The sequence below is a fragment of the Suillus bovinus genome (assembly GCF_016758785.1).
Source record: "Suillus bovinus strain UH-Sbo-P2 chromosome Unknown EDB93scaffold_124, whole genome shotgun sequence".
NCBI classification, from domain to species: domain Eukaryota; kingdom Fungi; phylum Basidiomycota; class Agaricomycetes; order Boletales; family Suillaceae; genus Suillus; species Suillus bovinus.
In genome coordinates this window covers 1-23983 of record NW_024542180.1, presented here as the reverse complement: position 1 = coordinate 23983, position 23983 = coordinate 1, and the positions used below count along the sequence as shown (strand labels likewise).

The window sequence follows — 23983 nt, the reverse complement described above, 5'->3', positions numbered from 1 at the left end:
GTGTGTATTGTTGGTTGGGGGTGATGGAGTTGTTGATGCCATCTCTGGTGACTGCCTAGTGATCATGCAAGAATTCAGGAGGAAGTTTGTGTGTGTATTGTTGATTGGGGGTGGTTGGACTTACCTCTGTGGCAGCACTTGGAAGCACCAAGTGATCCTGTGAAAATTCGGAAGGACATTTTTGCATGTATCATTGATCGGGGGTGATGGAGTTGTTGATGCCAGTGCTGGTGACTGCTGGGTGACCCTGTGAGAATTTGGGAGGAAGTTTGTATGTGTATCGTTAATTGGAGGTGATTGAACTCACCTCTGTGACAGCACTTGGAAGCACCAAGTGATCCTGTGAGAATTTGGGAGAAAGTTTTGGCGTATATCATTGGTCAGGGGTGGTTGGACACACCTTTATATTTCCAGTCCTAGTATAACATTGATTGGGGGTGATTGAGTTGTTGATACCAGATTGGAGTGAATTGTTGATGTCAACACCAGCAACTGCAGCCAGTAGGTGACCCTGCAAGAGAACTCAGTTTGAAGTATTATACAATAGGTTTGGTGACATACCTCTTTGCTGGATTTGCTGCTGCCTCACACCAGGGGCCATAGTATGAACTTCTGAGCTGGGCAATGCTAACATTCATAATATTTTGGCTGTACTACTGCTGGCATCATCATCTGAGTCTAATGAGATGACAGCCTTTCTCTTTGGTGGAGGGTGCTTTGTGGAAAAAAAAAACATGAGGATGCAGAAAGTTGAATGGAAGTGTATTGGTTACTGTTCATTTTGAAGTCTCAGCAGGAGGTGTGAGAAGTGTAGGGTCAATTTGTCACTCATTGATGACGACATTTCAGCTGGCAAGAAAAGCAAGGTCAATGTCTTTACTTGTTTTGGAGTCGACAAAGGATTTAAAGAAGTCGAGTAGGTCCTTTTCAACATTCTCCTCCTTGATCAGAAGATTGCAAAATGTTGCTACATGATCGCAGCTGAGAGGCCACATCATCTTGCTGGAGTGTATTGTGAAGCCTTGCCACACAGTCACAGAGTCAAAGGTGATGTGAACCATCAGTGAAATCAACAAATAGTATGATCATGGACCTGCTGAAAGCAACTCACATATTGCAAAAGGGGAAGAAATTATGGGCAAGTTCAGTGAGCATTTCCACACCACTTGGCTGTGCTCACTGAAGGGAATTCTACCCTTTGTGAGATCCCTCAATACGACTCCCATCAGTTCTAATAACCTGGATGCTGTGCTCGAGGCATCCTCTGTGAACATGTTTTAGCTGTCCCTGGTAAACCTTATTAAGCTGTCTCAGTAGTGGGTAGCCTAGAAATTTAAAATCAGACTTACATTTTGTGCCGCAGCTGACCCAAACACCTTTGTCCACCCATTTGTCAAAGGCCAGCATCAGCCTCCACTCCTACTCTAATTGGTCCCAATATTGTGCAGGCTGGCCATGCTCAGCACGTGTCTTGAGAATGGTACCTGTGATGTCAGCAGTGAAAGCACCTTGATAGGGACTTCTGCTTGATTGGAGCATGGCAGCAATGTATCTTTTAAGTGTGCATATGGGTGGTAGGGTTATGTAGATGCTTAGACCGCATGTTTCCAGAACGACGGACTGGATACATTCACATCTGACTTGTATGCACCTTATAGCGGTTATGAATTTTTGAGCTTTGGGATTTAGCTATAGCAATGGTCATGTAATTATGTAATAGCACTGGTTATATCTACCTTAGCCTACAAGCTACCAACACAGTAATTTATTTGTTGTTAAATGGAGTTTACATCCTTAGTTACATATATGTGGAGTTATGTCTTACACCAGAGACACCAGAGCCTCGTTATATGCACAGACCTGCCATTTCCCAACATGATCTATAACCAGATTAAAATTCAGGTGTCACCAGTTTTACAACACCTTTTGCTTGTGATTTCTGTAGCTATTCATACTGCTACCAGATGACTCCTGTATCTATCTTTGTCTCATTGTACCCCTGCCACACACTAGCACAACTCATACACATTGATGCACAGAATATCAAAAAAGAACAAGGAGACACCCACCACTGTGGTATCATACCACCCTCCCTGCCTTACATGGGCATCAACATTCCTAGGGCTGTTCCATGGATCAGACTCGATGCACAAAACCTTAATTGTCCTATATGATACAGGTGCACATATTTAATGTCCATCATAGCGCGTAATCCTGAAGGATGATGGACAGGGAGTTTAAAATTCACGATGGGCCTTCAGGCGGTCTGACAGGTTACGAGTCTACTACCGACTAAAGTCAGAAGCCTTGTGATCGATTGTGAGCACATCGTACTCCTCATCATTACAAATTGTCTCTGAGTGACCACCATCGCTCGCCACCGGTGGGGACTGCTCACAGCTAATGCTAAAGCTCAGATGGCTAACATATGGAGTTATATGGCTTACAGAGTAGAGCTTTGTCCTTTTCCTTTGCGTTCATAGGGTGAACATCGTCCAAGCCCTTCTTCCTCAGTTTTGAACAGGTCTTCATTAAGGAACCAATAGGGGTGTCTCCAAACCACCTATTTGACCATCTGTCTTCTACTGTGGATGGCTTTGTCGAGAGCCTGTTATGGCATACATCGATGGAAGGTGGAATAGATTATGCAGGAAAAACTTACTGCTTTGTCAATAGGCCAATCCCCTGTCTCCCACTTTGTCCAGTCCACAATCCAAAATTTGAATTTGGACCCCTCTAACCTTGAATTTGTTTCCTGAGATGATGATTGCATGGTATAATTTTTTTAAGAGGTGTCGATGGGGGTAAGAGGGTGTCAGGAAGATGAGAAACGGAGAGGGTCAAGTATTTCAGGGTGCGGCAAATTCCTCAAGCGGACCCTTGGAAGCACTTTCCTCCCATTCCCATGGTCTAAGGTAGCCTCTAAGACATACCCTCTAATGTGAGCATGAGACCTCTGAAGGTAGCAGTACTTTCTATGGACCAAGGATGAGCATATGGTATTCGAAGCAGAGGAAGTAGGACTAACATTGGCAGCAAGACTGATTGCAACAGAACGCAACCTTCAATTCCCCATCTTAATATCTGTTGACAGCCAAGCAGCAATTCAATGTGGTAACAACTTCCGACCATGGCCAGGATCTTACCTGGCAGACTGCTTTTGGCGTATGATGCAGAAAATCGCTAATGAACATGCTACCTTTGACGTTACAGTGCACTGGATGCCCGGGCACTCAAATATTCATGGCAATGAGGAAGCTGACAAGCAAGCAAAGATAGCAGCAGTGACACCACCCAAGCTCATTGGAAAAGGATATGGGTTAACTCCCCATGGTTTGCATGCTGTAATGATGGTCACAGTGCTGGGCTCTGAACCAGTCAATCTAACACTTACATCCCATACCATTCCTCAACCTCCCTTGACCTTCCAAAGGCTGCACACACTTGTCCAAACCTTCCACAGGCAGTTCCTACATTCCGAGGCCTGTCCAAACCTCATGAGTTACCATACCATGTCCTATCCTCGTCCTTTTGACTTCGCTGGTGTGTTTTCCTTTATTCTATCTATATGTTGACTATGTCTTAGTGCTACATGGATAAATCCCATCGGCATCCTGTCGGGAACCTCAGAATACATATAAACAGTACACATCACAGCTTATTACATGTATACTTGCATTGCTGCTTGCCTCATGGCTTATTACATAGATTCGGACTTGCTTATCTCACTACTAGTTTCGCCTACAGATTCCGGTCTCTCACAGAAGTAGGATATAATCTCACTCGCTGCCTACTGATACTTCACTTCACTTCCCATACTTCAAGTCGTAATTAGTAGAGTCACCTCGGTATATTTGTAACTGTGCAATCAATCTTTGTTCATTCAGAACAATTGTTTGGCTAGACCGCTGCCAATTCTGCACCTCATTTATTCTTGAGTTCTGATAGATTAGTGTCGTTCCGGACTTCGGACCCCTTGCAAAGTCTTATATTATTCAACACATTGACATATATTGACCTTTGGACAGTTCTCGCAAGCCTTGGAAGGCATTGCTCTACTTCAGACAACACTTTCACAGCTTCGGACGACCTTTGGTCGCATTGGAAAAGTATCTTGGTACTTCAGACATAGTCTCGGAACTTCAGACAAACATTAGAAAGGTTTATCTTCCAATATCTTGTCTACTCTTTGACTGTATAAGACTTCCCTTACATTATCAAGGTAGTTCTTTAGGTTGTCTCTTGGGACAAAGCATACTCACATCTCTCAGGACTAGGGACTCACATTCTGTAGAGCCCAGCCCAGATCTACTCTTTTCAACTGGAGCCCACTGTGAGGGACTCCTTTACAGTCGGAGATAAACAACTTCGGATTAATCCTCGCTGCTTCCTCCAGATGTTGGAAATTACTCCAACAGATATTTTGATACCAGTCATCCCAGATCCGCCATCATCCGAAAATATTGTGATACGGCAACTCTTGCCAAGTACCCTCGGCTCTACCAAACTCGCCAAACTTTGGGAAGAAGAAGACACAGACAATCCCTTAGACTCAATCCACTTGTTATTTTACCTAGATTCGGAAAACCACAACACGATATTCCCCCACGCGCCATCACCAGATAACCCTTTTCTCAATGTAACCCCGCAACTACCAAAACCTTCGCCAAGACAACATGTCGCAGCCCTACCTTTGCTATCCGGACCAAAGATCCCCACTCTGAATATCACTCTGCTCATTGCAACCTCTTCACAGCTACCTGCAACAAAACCCGTATCACTACCTATCTCACAACCCGCAGCCATGTCATCTGCACCATTTAGAATGTCCCTCTGTGGCACAGATGCTGCTCCGAAGTTTGACGGAACACCTACCTGTCTCATCCTGTACTTAGAAGATGTCATCCAACTCGCTGACCACGCGGGTCTCGGAGACGAAGCACGCATCAAAGCAGCCATTCGCTATGCACCCATTGATGAGTCCAAAACATGGGAGATGTTAGAAGAAGCAAGATTGAGAGACTGGGGTAAGTTCTACAATGCGCTAAAACTCTTGTACCCAGGATGCGAGGGCGACCGCCATTACACACATACTGACCTAGAAAACCTGTGCGCAGAACAAGCTCAGATCCCAATCTGGACTCATGATGAATTTGGTGCATACTACCGGAGCTTTTTGAAAGTGTCAAAGTTCTTAATAGTAAAGAAGAAGCTCACCAAGCTCAAATGAGACCGCTTGTTCCTAGAGGGTATTCACAATACTTCAAGCACTAACATCTGCAGACACTTAGAAATCACGATGACCTTAGCATACCTCCTCGGTCAACTAGCCAAGTTCCCCACATGTTTGCAAGTACAGTTCCGATGACACAGCCTTCCGGCAGTGTTGTTGTGAAACAGGAGTACAACTTGCAGAACGTGCAATACAAGTGCTACTTCTGCAGTGGTCGGAACCACATCACTCGGTACTGCAGTCATCACCGAGAGTACATTATGAGCGGAAGAGTGATTGAGACAGACAGTAAGGTATTCATGCCAGACAGTAGCAGGATTCCTGGCAGAAGAGAAGATGGAATGATGAAGCAACAAATTGACATGTTCGCCGGTCAATTGCCAGCAACAGGAGCTAATGCTATTCAGGTCCAGGCAGGGTTATATTGCCGTGCAGCTCCAGACATTGAGATAGTTGGGGAAATTGACTCATCCGCATTCATGCACACCCACAGCGAACCACCAGAAGATGAGGAAGAATTTGAGCACTTAGAAAGGATCCGACTAGCGAACCAAGAATATGCGGTGTTCACCGCCAAGCGCGCGAAGAAGACAAACAAAGGTAAAGGTGTATGGTTCGATGGCATCAATGTATCATCACGCCAGAAGCCAGGTCCGTCGTCAAAAACCTCAGAACAAACAGAGGAGATTGTATCTCTGCAAGTGAAAGAGGCAAAGACCTGGAAAGCACCGAACCCCGGAATCTCTGTCTTAAAACCAGCTACTAAGGCACCAACCGCAACTCCGGCCACTGCCGCGTCATCATTGCAAGCACCACAATATTGCTATGTGTTCCTGCTAGAAGACAAGGATGCAGAAAAGAGGGTCATTGATAAGATTCTGGATACAGACGTAAGTTTGCCAATAAGGGACATCATTGCAGCTTTGCCAGATATCCGGAAGGCAATAAAAGACCTTACAATGTCTAAATGAGTCATGGTGGGTACGGTACTGGTAAACAAGCTCAGTAGTCTTCCCCAGACGGAGCAATTGGGACGAGCATATGAAGCGAGCCAATGATGGTCGTATTGTCGCTGACCATTTTAAAGCTTTGCGATGTATCCGAGGTGCTACAAGAGGGGGCTGGGTACTCTCCTGTGTCCTCGATCAAGGCGCCAAAGTCATTGTAATGCTGCAAGCAGTTTGGCAATCGCTCAGTGGAGTTCTGCTTTGCTCGGACTACCAGATGACCATGGAATCAGTCAACATGTCGACGGATTCGACACTAGGTGTCATGGAAAACTTCCCACTAGACTTCGGAACAGGAGATATGATGTTCCAGGTTCAGATCGTCCCAACGGCCAATTTTGACATACTACTCAGCAGACCATTCCTCACGTTAACTAGTTGCCTAACAACTGACATTCCAAACGGCGATCAGGACATCATGCTCACTGACCCAAACACTGGAAAAATTATCAAGATACCTACAGACCCATGGGCTAGAAATGCACCAAGTGTAGGCACAATATGTTGTGTGTGGACCATTTGAGTCTGAAGGGTTTTTAAGTACTGATGATCCACTATCGCGGGGAGACTTACAAACTGTCGCATCTTCCGTCATTCCTTATTATTTATGTTCCAAAACTAATCACCGCCTCATGCTATCTGCGCAAACCTCACTCTCATGGAGCACCAATACCCTGCACATTCCTTTCATTGCACGCACTTTGGCGCATTATAATTATCTCATAACAACCCATTTGGTCATTAACCGCTCATCTGTCTGTGCCTTTAACATTGTATATTCATTCGACAAAACCAAGCACGCACTGGTCTACAAGCCAGTCACAAAGAAAGTCTGAACTGTACAAACAGCTATGCCCACAAAATATAGAGTTATAATAAAATTACCTGATGACCCTTTGGCTGGCATGCCTACACTGCCATTCTTTCCACCCAACTTCATTCTGGGCATCCGCTACACGCAAGAGAGATCTGACAACCTAGACTTAGACCCGGCAAATTGGTTATGGCCTGAAGAACTGAAGCTCATACATTCAGGAATTCGCTGGTTCATATGGGAGCATTGCGGGGTAATCAAGCAAGTACTCCAGAGACTCGAAGGTGTTGGTGTTACTGTATCCACTACTAAGTTCATTTTAGCTGTGCCGACTGCTATCATCATCAGTCACAAATGCACGTTCGAAGGCAGAGTTCCATAAGAGTCCAAAGTGCGGAAGATCCGAGATTGGCCCAAATGTAGCAATGTCACGCAAGTGTGGGGCTTCCTTGGAAGATGCGGAGTCCTCTGCATCTTCATTAAGAATTTTTCCAAGATCGCCCGACCTCTCGTCAACCTTACGCACAAGAATGCAGTATTCATATGGGAATTGGAACAGCAGGAAGCGATGCAGACACTCAAGGACTTGATATTAGAGTCTCCTGCACTCCATCCGATCAACTATGAATGTGGTTATGAAGTCATCCTCACCATTGACACCTCCAACATTGCTGTAGGATTTATCCTTCCCCAGGTCGGCGAAGATGGAAAACACTACCCAAACTGCTTCAGATCCATCATGCTTATGGAAGTAGAGAGCTGCTATTCGCAAGCGAAACTCGAGTTATACAGGTAGTTCTGCACACTTTGCACAGTCCGAGTTTTTATTTTTGGTGTCACCAACCTTACGGTTGAGGTCAATGCTAAGTATATCAAAGAGATGATTAATAACCCCAATCTCCAACCTAACGTGACAATCAACCAATGAATTGCTGGTATTCTCTTATTCCAGTTCTTGCTAATTTATGTTCCCGCAGTGAAGCACACCGGTGTAGATGGACTTTGAAGGAGACCTTGTGCACCCAAAGATCCAGATGAAAGCGATGATCATGAGGACTGGCTTGACCACTCATACTTGTTTTCCATGGAGATTCTCAATGACCGCACTTATGCTGTTGCATGGATAGATTCCGATAACCTGCACTACCTATACACCGTGTCTGTACCAAACCCGCTAACCTGCCCCCCTGTCCTTTCCACATTTTTAGGTACCACTTAAAGATAGTTCCGACAATATCTGCATTCTGTGCTCCGAGATCGCCAAAGCACAAGATGCGAGAATAAAATTCAGAAGTTCCTAGAGGACTGAGAACGACCCTCAGACGAAGAATCCAAAACTTTTGTTGGCGCATATCATCAGTATTTCATCTTTGATGGCAGATTATGGAGGAAACATATGCAGGGGAAGCATCAGCTCGTTGTCCCCAAAGCGAAGCGGTATCAGCTACTCAAAGAGGCACATGATGACCTCAGGCACAAGGGAGTAAACAAAGTCACAAAAGCAAGGTTCCAGTCTATCCGAGAATTTGAGACAAAGTTCCGAAACACCATCCAAGATCAAGATTTCATTCCAGGCACCCTCATGCTTGTGCGGAACTCAAAGATAGAGTATGAGCTCAACCGGGAGACAAAGCCAAGGTACATCAGACCAATGATTGTCCTTCGCCGGACTCTCAGAGGATTGTACATATTAGGCAAGTTAGATGGAACAGTATTGGAGTTACGATATGCAGCATTTTGCTTGCTACCATACTACCTGAGAAGCAACACCAAAGTCTCAGTCACCAGAGTCACTGGTATGGACGGTGAAGCCTTGGACAAAATTGCGAGTGAAGCGGTAGAAGAGCCGTAAGATGAAGATAACAAATTTGGACTCAACAAATAAAACCATCTCTAGTATGATAGCTTCTGTTTTACTCCGGGTTTCATCCGGCAATCTCTATTCTCCCTTCTCTCTCCGAACATTCCAAAATCACTCACATATGATCCGCACGCAAGCATATAGACTCCTTCTTCTTATGCAAGGTAGTGTGCCACGCACTTTGATATTTTCAGAACCAAGGGAATACAATCCGAACATCCGAAGGAATAGAAGCTGACAGCAAATCAACAAAGACAAGATGGATGGTACTCTGTACAATCCGTACTTTTCCTTAGTTCTGAATCTTCCTCCAATGATCGCGCGCTTAAACTTCTTATATTCAATTCTTAGGCACAGCGAAGTTATTACAGGTACAGGAACAGGACATGGTATTGGATCAAAACCGGACATTCAAGGATCAAAACTCTATTGACTGAAGAGCTCTTTGTCACCAGTGAGAGCCTTGAGAAATTGATCTCTGTTAGCAAAACACATGTTCCAATGATCAGATAGGAAGGAATAGCCCACATTGTGGTTAGTGTTGTCACCTGCAATGTCCTAGTAGGCCACATGTATGCTCAGTCCAACCAAAACCTTTTTTTCCCACAGTTCCACCAGCTGCTCCTCCATCGAAGCAAACATCTGCCACAATGAATTGATGTGTATCTTATTGCCCTGGTATAGCATCTCATGCCATGAATGTCTGTCCAGCCACCACATGCAAGGCAGACTCATAGTCTTGTAAGCGATTGCAGAAGCTCAATGCTGAAGCAAGCGGATGCGACTAAAAGGTGAGTTGGTCTTTTCAGTGAAACAAGTTTGAAGGGCATTGCAAGCAGCTTCATCATGACCGCCATACACTGAGGAGCTAAGGATTTTTAGCTCCTTCAGGCAGACAAAACATATGCAATACTCTAGCCTTGCTAAAGGATTGGTGACATAGACCGGCTGCTTGTGGCCTCCATCAGCCTCCAAGGTATTCAGGGCCATAAATTGCTCTGTTGGACAGGGAACTGAGTTTCCTTCCTGCTTTGTCCATTTGACCATCCAAATCTTGGTGAGAACTGCATCAATTGAGCCCCTTCAGTGATAAATTCCGTATTATATGGGTCACCTGACCTACATAATATCCCATATAAGACAGGCCAGCGGACTAAGGGCCGATGTGATGTATATCCCCGATGTTGATGGATGGGCTGGGGGAAATATTATTTCTGATGGAGATAGGTGGGCCCATCTATTCCAATGTTATATATGTGCTTGATGATGTCAGATGGGCCAGGATGAATATTTTTACCAATGGAGATGGGTGGGCCCATCCGGGGAATATGTACAGTAGGATGGACATGTATATTATAGACAGCTAGGCTGAAGGGAGATGAGAGGCAATCAGCATTATATAGATGGGTGGGCTGATGTATAGGAATCATTCTGCAGACGGGTGGGCTGAAATCATTGTGAATTGTACAGATGGGTGGGCCGAGCGAGCAGTAAAATATTTATTATATCGACGGGTGGGCCAAGAGTGCAGGAAATTATTTATGATATAGACTGGTGGGCCGAGATAGGGAGATATTGTGTAGATGTATAGGCCAAGGTATTGGTTTACTATATAGATATATAAAGCACTTGTCTAACATGTACGGATCACTGAGTCCTGATACCCAAAAATTGAATCCCATGGTACAACATCCATTTTTCCATGAGAAATCACTATCTCAAATTCCGGATGCCTGATGACCGGAAGCTCCAGACTGGAAACTGGATACTTGCAGGAATGTGTGAAATATCAATGTCCTGAGACATATCACTGAGTGCTGAGAGCTGAACTGCAAAACCAAAAGTGTTACCATTGACTGATTGAATCACCTAGTGCCGAGTGCCGAAGCCTGAAACCCGAGCCACAAAACCTGAGACAGGAAGTGATACACAATATGGAATTTCTTACAAAATTCACCGTGTGCCAATCCTAAAACCCTGGAATTTATCATTGGCTTATTGATTCACCAAGTGCCAAGTACCGAGATCCGAGGCCTGAAACCTGCAACTCGAAATGAGTGGAAGACTAAATGTTGCAAAATTGTTGACATGAAAGTGTTACTCCCAGACCACCGAAATCCGAAACTGAATGGTTGAATCACCTAGTACCGCTGAGTGCCCATGCCTGAAACCTGAAGCTCGAAACACAACACTGGACACAATACACCATATGGTATTTCTTACAAAATTCATGGAGGTCCAATCACAAAACCATGAAACTTATCAGTGACTTATCAATTGACTGAGTGCCGAGACACGAGATCCGAATGCCGAGTGCCAAGGCCCAAAATCCAAAACACGAAATGAGTGGAAACCCACATTTTGCAAAATTTTTGACATGGAAATGTTACATTGTCTTCAACAGTTTGCCACATGTCATTTTCTGATCCCCGAGCCCGAAATCTGAAACCCGGAAAACCCATAAATGTCCTTCCTTTCCTTCTTTTTCTTGTTGTTGAACAACCAAGTCTTGTACATCTGAGCATTGAAGGAAGTGTAAGACATTAAAATTTTTGTTTTGCATCGCAACAAGGATGTATCACCTGCTTCCTCTTTTTCCATTGTCCTTGGTCAACCTTTGGCGCAAACAACCTGGCAGCCCTGGCAATTGCAGTCAAAACTGCCTGCTTCTCACTCCTTTTTGCAGAAGTCCACTCAGGAAGGTAGTTCTTTAGCTCGGAAATTTCAGTTTCCATGAGCTTCTGTGTCTGGGATTGACGTGCCCTATGTTTTCCAGGAGACAAGCGAGTGGAATGACCTGATCTTGCCATGGTGACTCTGATTGGTGAATGTGCTGAGGGTTAGCAAGGCATAATTAATATTGGTTCAAAGTTCAACTTTGACCAAAGCCTAACAGTTGGTTAATCAACCCATATCGGACATCATGCCATTAATGGAGATAAATTTGTAATGAACAACCAATACTGCATAACATCACATTGAAATAACAATTTGTACGACCTTCCTGAGCTAATGCTGTTCTTGCAACATTTAAAAATAAGATGAAGATAGGTCTATGCACCCCGCTGCAAAAATCCCACAGGGTAGAAGCAAGGGGCAGCAAAGGTAGGAAAACTTGGGTCAAGGTCCCGCTTGCAAGCGCAAGACGACATGCCTACAGGTCCATGCCTAACTCTCCCCCAGAATCACCAACACTTCAGCCTGTTTGGGTACCACCTACTTGGGAAGACTGTCCTGATAACACTTATGAGCAAGACCAAGGCTTATTCAAGCATTTGCAGCTTCCAAAAACAATGGCAAGTTAAGGTAAACTGTTGGAGTGTGGTTCAAACCTTGCTAAGTATAACAAATGCAGAGCCAGAATGACTACCTGAGGCAATGGCTCCCAAGGCAGGAATCATATCTGCATCACCTCCTGGATCCAGAAGCTCCTCCAGAAGATAGATGTGTCATCTGCGACCAGGATGGGGTCTACAAATGTCAAGATTGTCTTGGGGAGCCACTCTATTGCACGGGATGTTGCAGGAGTCAACATTGTTGCAATCCTTTCCACTGGATCAGTCAATGGAATGGTCAATTCTTCGAGCAACATTGCCTCACTCATGTTGGACTCGCAGTTCCATCACTGATTGGACTGAGGTGGATTAGAGAACACCTCCTGACATTACTTGAGGAGCAACATGAGGGCATCCGTGATAAGATGGCAGAGATACAAATCTACACTGCCATTCTAGACAGATTGAAGGTCTTATATCAGATGGTGAGACACATGAGTCTCTACACTAGCATAAATATAAACAGAATCCCTCATATACCATGCCCACCCAACCCAATTCCCTTCCACCTCATGAACCCCATGTCTGACAATCCTTCCAGAAAATCCAATCATACACCCGGGATCGTACCTAAACTCTAGCTGAAGGCTTGGCATACTCATCCAAGCATTAGAATAATTCCCCACAGTGGTGAGAATATTGAAGCATTCAGGAATTGATAAATGGTCTCGATGATGTGGGGTTTGACAATTGGAAATGACAGATAGCGTGTTAAACATGGATGCCCTGTACTGGAGGATCTCGGACATTCTTGGCAGTGTTACAAGAACATCTAGATGCTTGGGCGCCTACCATTTTTCTCCTCATCCTCCTTGTCTCTGCCCTTGCATCACACCCTTACCCCAACCTTGCTCTTGTTATCCTCATCATCCTTGCATTTCCCTTCGCCCTCTACCTGTCACTCCAGCAGAGCCAGTACATTTGGCCGGACCCTTTCTCTGACAAAGCATACCCATGCTCTGTTCCACCCGTTGACTGATCCTGTGGACAGTCCCCTTTACCCTTACCGTCCCAATGGTAACCTATGATATGATGCACACCGCATCCCCTTTGCCCTGTTTCCTTTCTTGATCTATGACTCGGTGAGCAGTCGTACGTTGTACTTATACTTAGCTCCACAGTTGCACGATCGTGCCCCTGCTTATTTCACTTCCTGTTTCTGTTCTTTGACTCATTTCCTATCTGCACATTCCAGTTCACCTATGACTCACCTCGAATGTGCCTTCCTTTTCTAGTATCACCCTTTGACTAGTTCCCTTTCTGGTAGTACGAGTTATCATCCACTAATACACTTCCTCTCCTCTATATAAACTTGCTACCATGTATCTAGTTCCTTAACTTAATCTACTTGGTTCTTGACCTCCTACTCCTAACAAGAGTAATCCTTTCTGCCTAGCTAGCAGTCTATATTCTATCTTCTTATCTGCTCATCGCAGATAAGTCCTTAGTCTCGATCTTTACTCATCGACCTCGTTGACGAGCAAAGCCCCTATTACTAGTTGGACTTCTGTTCTTATATTAATGCAGATCTTACGATTAACCTTCAGGTGTTGTAAGCCTTGGCAGATACACTTATTGTCGAGCTTCGCTTGACATAAGCTACCCAATTTGGACATAGGCGTTAAATCTTACTTGCCGAAGCTTTGCCAAGTAAGACCCCTAACCTTGGGCTAGCCCAGGGACGTCCTTGACCATTGACGACACATGCTCTGTTTGAGCGTCATCGACAGATACTATCCAAGTATGTAACAGGCAGTTCCTTGCTTTTTGCCTTTTCTCCGAGGCTTGCAAATGTTTGTGACCCTGCCCAGTACTGCTCCAGATGCATGATCCTGAGTGCCGCTGATGTGATGGCTGCCAGCCTCACAATGGTGTTCAGGATTCCCTCAGACAATGGTCCCCTTAATAATGCAGATACCTCCGGGTCCACTAGATTCTATGGGATTGGTGAGTTCAACTACCAAAATCATCATCCTATCAGATCCTACCTCGTGCCCCTGTTGAAACCATGCCGGAGATAAATTGATGCACCCAGCAGGTAAGCCAACATCTTCCGAGCTGTTTTCAAACCACTCCAGATTGGTTTGCCAATTCTCATTGACCTTCATCCTTCTTTCCAGACTCGGAGACAGCAAATCAGTGGCTGCACAAATTTCCTTCTGTGGTTACCATTTGGTATTTAATATATATTGAGTAACAATGTATATCACACACCTGTGTTTTGGCTGTCAGGGCGTCTGGGAGGTACCATGCAATGATGGTGCCGGACACATCTAGAATTGTGGCAGGTATGTCCACAAACCTTGTTCCCTCATGGCCAGGAGGATATCTCTTAAGCAACTTCTCCTCTTTCTCCTCATTGTGCCTGGTGTTCTTTGGGGAGATCAATTTGCTAGATCTTGCAATGTCAATGTTCATCTGAACTGTGATGAAGGAATTTGAATGATCAAATGAATTTTCTGAATCTGCAGGAAGACCCACTCGGATTTTTATATGCCTTTATGAGGCTATCTACCAATTGATCGCAGGCCATCACTAGATCAGTGTCTAGGTTAGGAGAAGGTATCACCGGGTCTCCTCCTGTCTTCTCTGCATTGAATTTCTGTGCAGTATATTCACATGCCTCATGAGTGACTGTCAGGTCCCAGGTGCACCAGAGGCTTATTTCAATTGCAGAAGTGGAAGAACCATTCATGATGAAGTCGATCTTGGGAAATCAGAAGCTGAATGCTGGATGCCCAGAGGTTGGTGTTAAAGGAAGTGTAGATAGTCAGGATCAGATAAGGGAGCCGAAATACCAGAACATTGGAAGTGTGCTGGATATAAGATATTTGTTTGTTGACTCCCAGGGCTCAGATCTCGGCATGCTTCACTCAAATTTCGGTAGTCAGAACTTGGCATTTGGCATTTGGTAGGTGGTGATGATGAGGTTCTGATAAGAGAACCTTCCATGATGTTGGCTGTCGAAGATATATTATCATCCGTTGCTCAATGAAATACCAGATCATTGGAAGTGTGCTGGATATCAGATATTCGTTTATTGACATCTGGGTCTCAGAACTCGGTATGCTTCACTCGAATTTCGGTAGTCAGAACCTTGCTTCTTGTATGGCAATGCAACAATAATGAACCTGCAGCTGCAGAAACTCATTACACTTCACCTGAATTAGCTACTCGGCAATTGGTGCTGCATTGTTTTACAATTATCATTCACCTGTGCCCACCTGTCTATATTATATACCGCCCTCAGCCCACCCGTCTAATATAATATATCCCTGGGCCCACCCGTGTATGTGATAACAAGTACCCTCGGCTGGCCCACCCATCTATCTGATACCCACCTTCCTTGACACTTGGCCCACCCATCTAAGATAATGTATATCTGGGCCCATCCGTGTATGTGACACCATGTACCCTCAGCCAGCCCACCCATCTAATATAGTATATATCTGGGCCCACTCATGTATGTGATGACAAGTACCCTCAGCATACCCATCTATGGGCCCACCCACCTCCATTGAAAATAATATCCCTCCCGGCCCATCCGTCAACATCAAGGATATACATCACATTGGCCCATCATCTGCTGGCCTGTCTTATACAGGATATTATGTAGGTCGGGTGACCCATATAATACAGAAATATGTCACTGTAATATGTGATGAATCACCTTCTACACATCTGCTGTCTCCATCAATGCATCCTCCAGCTCCGTGATTGCATCCATGAGGTCCTCCAGCAATGGAATCGAGTAGTCCGTTTCTTCATCTGTCCTCATTAGCATAGCCAGCAGAGATGTCACCACACACACATAGTCCCTCTGTGTTGCTGCTTCTTGATGACAGTGAAGAGGTGTGTTGTTCACACCTCTACAGGCGGTTGAATCAGCATGTGTGTATGCTAATTGGCTGACCTACTCTTTGAGGGGGTCGGGGGAGTTCAACCGTTGCAGGACCAGTTCATCAGTAACCTCCAACAGCTTCAGGGCACTGTCGAAATATGCCTCAACCTTGCGTGCAATGTTAGGCATAATTGGATCATCTATCTTTGGAAATTCTACAAGCTTTCATAGAAATGCCACATCATGACCGGCAACATGCTCATGCCACTTGGTGGTCAGTAACCAAGAGCTCACCATGCATTTCTCCTGTGGAACTTGTTTGACCCTGGTGACATCAGCCATATCCTTTCACATCTTGTCAATGATCCTCTGATAGTCACATGCCACATCATCATCTCTGGCCACCCTCCAAAATTGCCTGTTGGACCCCTTATTCAGTTGCTGCATCTTGCAAGAGGACCATTGCTTAGGCAAGGTGATGATGTGATGTTGGAACCGCAGAAAAATGTGCATGAATCACAAGCCAATCCATCATATACCATCAGACCTCTGTAAGCCGTCTGATACTTACCCCCAGCCACAGAGGGTGGAAGAGCCAAGGCAATCTTCATGTCTGCAATGGCATGACAGTACTTGCCATCATCAACCCGAACTGCTGGATGGGCATTTCCTATATGGCTTGGCAAATTTGACAGCATAAGACAAGAAGATTAGGGTTGATGATGACATTGATGACATCGAGATATGGATGGTGAAGCAGCTGGTCCTGGTGACATTCGGAAGTAGTTCAAGCAATTGAAGCCTGGAGCATACCTTTGGAGCCGAGGAATTTCCAGTCTGTGCAGCAATTGTTAGTCAATTCTAATTTCACAGTAAAGCTATGATGCATACTTGAGGGTCCTTCTGTGAGTAAGCTACAATGTCGTCTGACTGAAGCTGCCATAAGAAATTGATGCTCGTGTATCCCAGCACCATACAACCCACCTCATGCCATTCCAGAGGGATGGTAGGCATTTTGACATTCTGCACTCGATCCATCTAAGGGGACTAGATACCCTGTGAATTCCTTAGTGAATATGCACACTGGTGTTTGGCTTTAGCTGAGACTCTGGGAAATTCTGAGAAGATCAAAATACTGAACCAGGAAGCTTTGAAGCTTGAGTATAGGCATGCCTATTGAAATTTAAGAGTTGATCAGCACTGGGAGTCATGTGACAAGCAATAAATTACTATGTAGCTAAAATTAATTCACTTACAGACAGTTGATGCTCAATGCGACTGATCCAAAGACAGCGAGGGAAAGGAAAGATATCGATCAGAGAAGCACCAAAGCACAACGTCTGAAGTGTGTGAGCAGCTGCCTAAGCTTCATTTTGAATGCCAAATACAGAAGCGGCTGTAGTATGTGCATGATGGTGTCAAAACTCTGTCACGCTGGCTCATCTCACCCCAAAAGGGTAAATTTATGCGCAAATTGTATTTATGTAGTCCGGATGGAGGACCGTAAAACAGCTAGGGGAAAGACAAAAGGCAAATCACTCACAGCCTTATTACTGTAGAGATACACACTTAGCTTCATCACAGCATCACATGTCTGACAAATTGAAGCTATTTCGTGTGACCATCACACAAAATTGAAGTCATCAAAGGTAAATTGTGACACATGGTAAAACATGAAAAAAATGCAAAAATATTCCCAAAAATTCTTGTACTGAGTATTTGCTATGCATCTCACTTTACATGACCAAAATTCTCTTTATCACCATCAACTGTGAGCTCTTGCTGACAGCAGCTGGTAGTGGTACTGATTTGAAGCTAAGGTTCAATTGGTCATACCCAGATGATGTTGAAGCTAAGTGCATATCTCTACAGTACGCTGCAACCTAATGTGATTGTTTCTCTTTGAAAACAACTGGGCTCTTGGATTTCAAAGTAAATGAGGTACACATCGGCAGAGTGAGTCAAAACCTCAGTTACCACTCACAAGGATATAGACCCTTTGTTCCCCTCCAATCATTTTGCGAAGGTTTCATACACACTTTCCAGATGCCATGCAGCATGGTTAATGCAGCTATGCACTGGACACATCCCCTTGAACAAACACCTGCATCGCATCTCGAAAGCTCCCTCCCCACTCTGCCCATCTTGCAACAAATGACAGGAATCAGTCCACCACCATATCCTCGCCTGCCCAACGTACACTAGACAATGCAATGCCATGAGAATAGAACTAGACCCCAAAGCGCAGCAACTCACGTACCTTTTGAACGACATGAAAGATATTAAAGCACTGCTCAAGTACATCACATGCACCAGACACCCAGCAAACACCTTCGGAAATACCCCACCTCCAGAGATGTAGCAGAGAATAGGATGGCTACATGGAAAACCACCCAAATCCTACGCTTATGCCCTGATAAGATGTCCATTGTCCTCGCGAAAGCATATCAAAAGTTACACATACATCACATACATAGATTACTAATTAAATAAGTACATACTGTAGGTACTGTCCAGCATAAGGCCCTGCATTGCTGGATAATAAACAAGGACTCGAAAAAAAAAGTCACCACTCACCAAGTATATCTTCCAGTCATTTACAAAAGAATTGATTCCCACTTTTTATTTGACTCTATCAGACAGACTGGTAAATCTGTGTTTGACTTTGGATGTCAAGCCAATTCTCGCAGTGACAGGTATAGATAACTCCGACATGTATTGACGGATGGTGCACACTACCCTGCAAATTCAATGGACCACTCAGACATGTTAAGAAGTAAGCTGTATTAATGTTGCCCACCTTTGAACAGCAAAAAGAGCTACCAATTCAAAGATCTCAAGATTCTAACACAACACACCACACGATATTGCAGTTCATAACCTCCTTTCCCCGCACAAGATGTTTGAGCTTGATTACACCATCTATTGTCGATCCTAAGTCAAAAGAAGCTCAGAAATAAAGGTGTTATGTGGGTCCTCCTTAACAGAATCTATCCCAGTGCTGACAACACTAGAAACATAGTCGATTGCATGAGGGTGGAATGACTTCAACATTCGAGTGTGTCCTCGTGAATCTGAAAACATGCAACCAATCATTTTCTCTAGCTTCCTTGCAGATCTATCCTTCTTCTGCTTTGAACTAGTTGTATATGCGATCAAGATTGGGGGCAAGTTTGGCCTCTGGAGGATTGAGGGTCTCTGAGACTACACCAAGACCACATGCATTTTACAGGTTATTTCCATGTAGGGTCACCTGAACTGGTGTAGAGCCTTGCGTCTCCACAGGCACTTCCCTCGAATTCTCCCACATTCCCTACACACTCCAGCTCTAATCCCAAGGATACATCTTGTGCAGTAGCGCTTCATATATTTTACTTTGCAGATTCCACGTGCAGCCACTCGCACTGCGCATCCGCATTAGCATCGTCCGCATACCTGTCCATCTGTCCTCCCCATGTCCTTAGATGTCCATTGGTGCGTTTTCTCACTATATTTCCATTTTGACTAATTGTTTCCATCACTAATTCTCAGCCTAGTGCTACGCATGCAGCCGAGACCCTATTATCTATCTTGCATACTATATTTAGCTTACTTGGCTTGCTACATCAGACCTGTGTGCCTAGCGGCGCTTAGCCATCTTTACATATACTATCTCTTTACTCTATTTTTGGGGTCAATTTTCCGCCCACTCTCTGTGTGTCTCTAGATACTAAGAATTTTACTTGTTGTTTGCAAGTGACTATCTAAAGTTGTGCACTTCGGTTCTCTGTCTCTGTCTCAGCATCAGCCAACCTTAGTTGGGGTGTTAATACTTGTCTCTCCTTGTCTTTCCCTTGCTTCTCTCATTTGCTTGTCTCTCGCCTTCGCTCGTGCACGCTACCTTCGCATCACACACCTCAACCTTCGCCTTTCGCACTCACACGTTCGCCTTCCATACATCACATTGTTTCTGCTTCACGCATTACTTAGCCCTAGTACTTCATTAATTGTTTGGTGTCCCTCTTTTTACAAAGAGAGGTTTCCTTTACTCAGTTAGCTGCCCTTGGGACGACGATCTCACTCGCGCACGGGTCTATCTGTGTTTGCTTAGCTTAGCACCAACTTTCCCCACAGTTTAGATTCCTCATCTTCACCAGGAGGTTTTATAATGAGTGCAATGGATGTGAGGAATGATAGAGTAAAAGTCTACCGTAGACTGGTTGGATGAAGAGAAAAGATTTCACATGTGCGATGCTATTGGTTAACAGACACCCAATCCTGTCGCAGACAACAGCTTGAGGGCCTTGTTGTTTGTCATTCACACCAGCCTGGACAGTATCTAACTTACCCAGTTCGGATGAAGATGGCAGGGTTGGATTATAAGCAAATAATTGGTGACCAAATACATACATTTTGCAATACATACAGGTAAAATAGACAAGGCCATACAGGCATTGCTTATATGAGATTGCAATACAGTCGATACACTCATAATGCACAAGAAATTACGATCTTCTTTCCCAAGGATTACAATGTCCAAAATTGTTCCAGCTCAGATGCCCCATGCTATTGATTTCTCGAGGCATGTTGCCCTAATCAATGATTAGTGCTCTGGCCCACCTGCCAAATCTCAAACTCCTCACTTTGCCACTCTGAGATCGACCAGTCTGACTGCATCAATAAATTTTCACCATTTCAATGCATAGTCAGACCTGTTATGAGTCTACCTCATGATGCCAGTATCCTTGTTAATAGAGGTGACACCTTGTCACCAGTAGATAGTAACCATGTGTCACCAGTATGTGCATGTGATTTATATCACCAGTAGTAGAACAGTGTAGGCACCGCTTTTCCTGCACATGAAAGAGATGGGAAGACATGAGCCCAGCAAGGGACCATGTTGCATACCCCTACTACTCCTAAGTGATGCACACTCGCAATGCGTGTCATCAGCACTCAAACAACTCTCCAATTATAATATCCAGAATGCCCCAAACTCTAAAGCATCAAACAATCAAGGCACTTTGCTAGTCTCACCACCAAGCTCCGCTGTCGACACAGTTTATCCCTGATCCAACTCTTGAGCCATCTTCAGTGCATAGGTTATGGGGGTCACCCTAGACACACGTGCCTGCAATCAAGAGTCTTCCCAAACCTAAAAGTGTATCTAGACCCTGGTCTTCTTCATGGCTCAAATTATATCATTCGAACACACCATAACCCCATCTGCAGACTGTGCAGGAAGGACATCCAGTGCAAATGCCCATTAAATGCCTTCAGACATCACCACTTTTACCAGTACTAGGGCCATTATGCAAGTAAAAAGACATGACATGTCCACACATGTAGACTACCAGACCATGTACCGTCCAAAGTATGCTCAGACCAACCTCATTATAGACCAGATGCCTTTCTAGGCAAGCAGCCTTTCACCAGATGTTGCAGACACTTAAATCCAGCGTGAACCTACAGTAAATCAGTAAAAGTGGTCTAGCTTTCTGTAACACAAATTTCTAGAACCATACCATAGAGAATGTTGAATTGATTTGTGGTTCATAACCTCAACACAAGATTTGCCCACCATGGTATTTGTAATAGACAACATATAGTGTTTTCTACCTTTTGATGTACCACTACTAGTTGACAATGTTGATTAGTCCCATGTCTTGGTTTGCAACTTAATAAGCAAAACACTGCACAGGAACAAAAATGTCAGGGGATGGTGCAGACATCACGAGTATCAAAATATGTCAGCAGGTCTCATCGGTTTGGGATGGCTACATGTCACCAGACCGTGGTGACTCAGTATGCTTGGAACTGTGCGAGTGCACCTCCAAGCTCGACCTCATCTCCTACCTCATTGTATGGTTGGTCGTCCAAGACTGACACAGCACCTGCACTGTCAAGTTTAAGGACCTGCAGCACGCAGTTCGCAATTTCATTGGCCTGGTTAATGCAGCACTTTGAATCCAAGTTATTTTTAGAAGTTTTGACCGCCTTCCGGCCCTTGGCCTTCTTCCCCCCCTTGCCAGGCCGATGGGGTAGGTCGTCATCCTCACTAGTACATTGTGGCATATACTGACCCGGGTTGAGCACCATAGTACAGAGTGCTACCATTGTGTGATGGTAGAGCTCTAAACGACAACGAGGCAGTCATGAATATTAATCACCAGTGAAGTCAAGTGTGACCTACTACAATGGGACAGCCGTGGAATGGCGACCACCATGCGATGGAGGACTAAAAGGGTGTCCTGATGCTCCTGATTGGTAAATAGAGACCCATGCAGTTGATCCAGAAAGCACGACCACTCAGAGAGGTGCATGGTGAGGTAAGAAAGGAGGTGCCCACCCACAGCAAATGTCATCAGCAGCATATAGACCTTGTGAAATTTCCCAGGTGGCATGAATCTGAGACATGAGGGTCAGGGTAGGCTACAGGAGATCCATTGAAGCTTACAGCATGTCACCCACATAGAGAACCACGACCTCTACCGCTAAGCCCTTCGGAAGTTGGCAAAGGTTGCTGTCTATGTTGCAGAGGCTGTAGAATGTGTCTGCTGCCTCATCACGAGATGCTGAAGCATCCTCCAGGTCGTAAATGGCCCACATCTTCATGCCTGACATGATTTTGACAAATGTGATGCGGTCATTTGAGTCATGGTGAGGAGCGGTATAGATTCTAGCTTGGTGCAGAAGGCCCCAACTTTGGTTCAGGAAGGCATCAGGATGGGGCCGAGTATCTTCCAAGGGGTATTTATGTGTAGTCTCACCCCATGCGTAGACGGTAGCATGGTCTAGGGTTCTAATGAGGTCGATGTGTTTAGAACTATGTCTAATCAAAAGATGGATGTACTAGAAGGGTGATGGAACTGTAAAGGCAGGGAGTGGAATGTCCAAAGCGCAGGGCTTCTTATCAGGATATTGACAACACTGTTGGCACACATCAAGGCTGTGAAAATAACAGGTGGAGTCAGTGGTTCTGGAGGCATGGCAGATTCTGCGCTACTGGTGGATGGACTAGATGAGAGCGATACTGTGAAAGAGCAACAATGCGTCCGAGCTGCGGGCAAAAGGAAAGTACATGAGGATTCCGACTCTGAAGACAACCCGCCCCAGCTAAAATGTCCTCATCCCACAAACATGTCATCTCATATTTCCTTAGTAGCACCAGTCGTGTACAGGACTGCCAATGATCTCACCCCTGCATTTCTAAAGGATGCTAAGTTTCATATTAGCAAGCCCAACTTCATTTGGTGGTTTATCACCATATGCTCTTATCAAGTAAGGTTTGTTTACCATTTAAGTTTGGTGCTGACGCTAATTTTCATCTTAGTGCAGCGCGTGTGCAAGGAAGATGGTAGCTTGTGGGTACCTGCCTATTGCAGAGGGCACCCAGAGCAACTTTAAATTCATTGCTTGCTGCAATGAACGTGGTGGGATATGTAGCTGGTTCCAAGACCTCTTAGAGGCATACATACACAAGGCATACCAGTTAGATGTTGGAGAGGCACGCGTGTTGGCATCATTAAAGGAAAATGATCCGCAAGGTACTCTTAGTAGGTTCTACCAATCTTGGCTTGCAGAACCTACTGTTCGCTGCTTTGATGATGAGTCACAAGAGCGTGTGAAGGACCTTAAGACAATCATCTCCTGGGAACACCCATGCAGGAGGAAGAGGGGTAGCAGGGTTGGCCTTGCACAACACAACCTCCCACAGAAGGTATCTGTACAATGTTCCCCCACACAACTGTCCTTAACTGAGCCAAGGCCTAAGCTGCAGAAACATGTTAAAATGATAGTGTCACACCCACTGGAGCAGCCACCTCCAGTCCAGGGGTCCTCACTACGGCCACAGCCAGCCCAGGTTCCCTTGACACCTGCACCTGACCGAGCCTCCTCCTCACCACCATCAC

General features: G+C 44.9%; 5 protein-coding genes across 5 annotated transcripts; 2 read left to right on the top strand and 3 right to left on the bottom strand.

The window, feature by feature from the left end:
- Positions 1-5343: 5343 nt before the first annotated feature.
- On the top strand, positions 5344-6204 carry EDB93DRAFT_1108854 (uncharacterized protein; the record flags this gene model as incomplete). Its single annotated transcript, XM_041447887.1, has 1 exon — positions 5344-6204. The coding sequence occupies one exon, from the start codon at positions 5344-5346 to the stop codon at positions 6202-6204; it is 861 nt and encodes a 286-aa protein (XP_041301516.1).
- A 5126-nt stretch (positions 6205-11330) lies between these two features.
- Positions 11331-11725, bottom strand: EDB93DRAFT_1108853 (uncharacterized protein; the record flags this gene model as incomplete). Its single annotated transcript, XM_041447886.1, has 2 exons — positions 11331-11432; positions 11498-11725. The coding sequence occupies 2 exons, from the start codon at positions 11723-11725 to the stop codon at positions 11331-11333; spliced, it is 330 nt and encodes a 109-aa protein (XP_041301515.1).
- A 4198-nt stretch (positions 11726-15923) lies between these two features.
- On the bottom strand, positions 15924-16280 carry EDB93DRAFT_1256471 (uncharacterized protein; the record flags this gene model as incomplete). Its single annotated transcript, XM_041453950.1, has 2 exons — positions 15924-16119; positions 16168-16280. 2 exons carry the CDS (start codon positions 16278-16280, stop codon positions 15924-15926), a joined length of 309 nt encoding a protein of 102 aa, XP_041301514.1.
- Positions 16281-21872: 5592 nt separating this feature from the next.
- On the bottom strand, positions 21873-22694 carry EDB93DRAFT_1256470 (uncharacterized protein; the record flags this gene model as incomplete). The annotated part of the gene is made up of 3 exons (XM_041453949.1): positions 21873-22204; positions 22264-22478; positions 22528-22694. The coding sequence occupies 3 exons, from the start codon at positions 22692-22694 to the stop codon at positions 21873-21875; spliced, it is 714 nt and encodes a 237-aa protein (XP_041301513.1).
- A 363-nt stretch (positions 22695-23057) lies between these two features.
- On the top strand, positions 23058-23790 carry EDB93DRAFT_1108850 (uncharacterized protein; the record flags this gene model as incomplete). Its single annotated transcript, XM_041447885.1, has 3 exons — positions 23058-23356; positions 23409-23617; positions 23654-23790. Coding segments are annotated over 3 exons (645 nt in total), but the record flags the coding sequence as incomplete, so codon positions are not given.
- Positions 23791-23983: the final 193 nt, after the last annotated feature.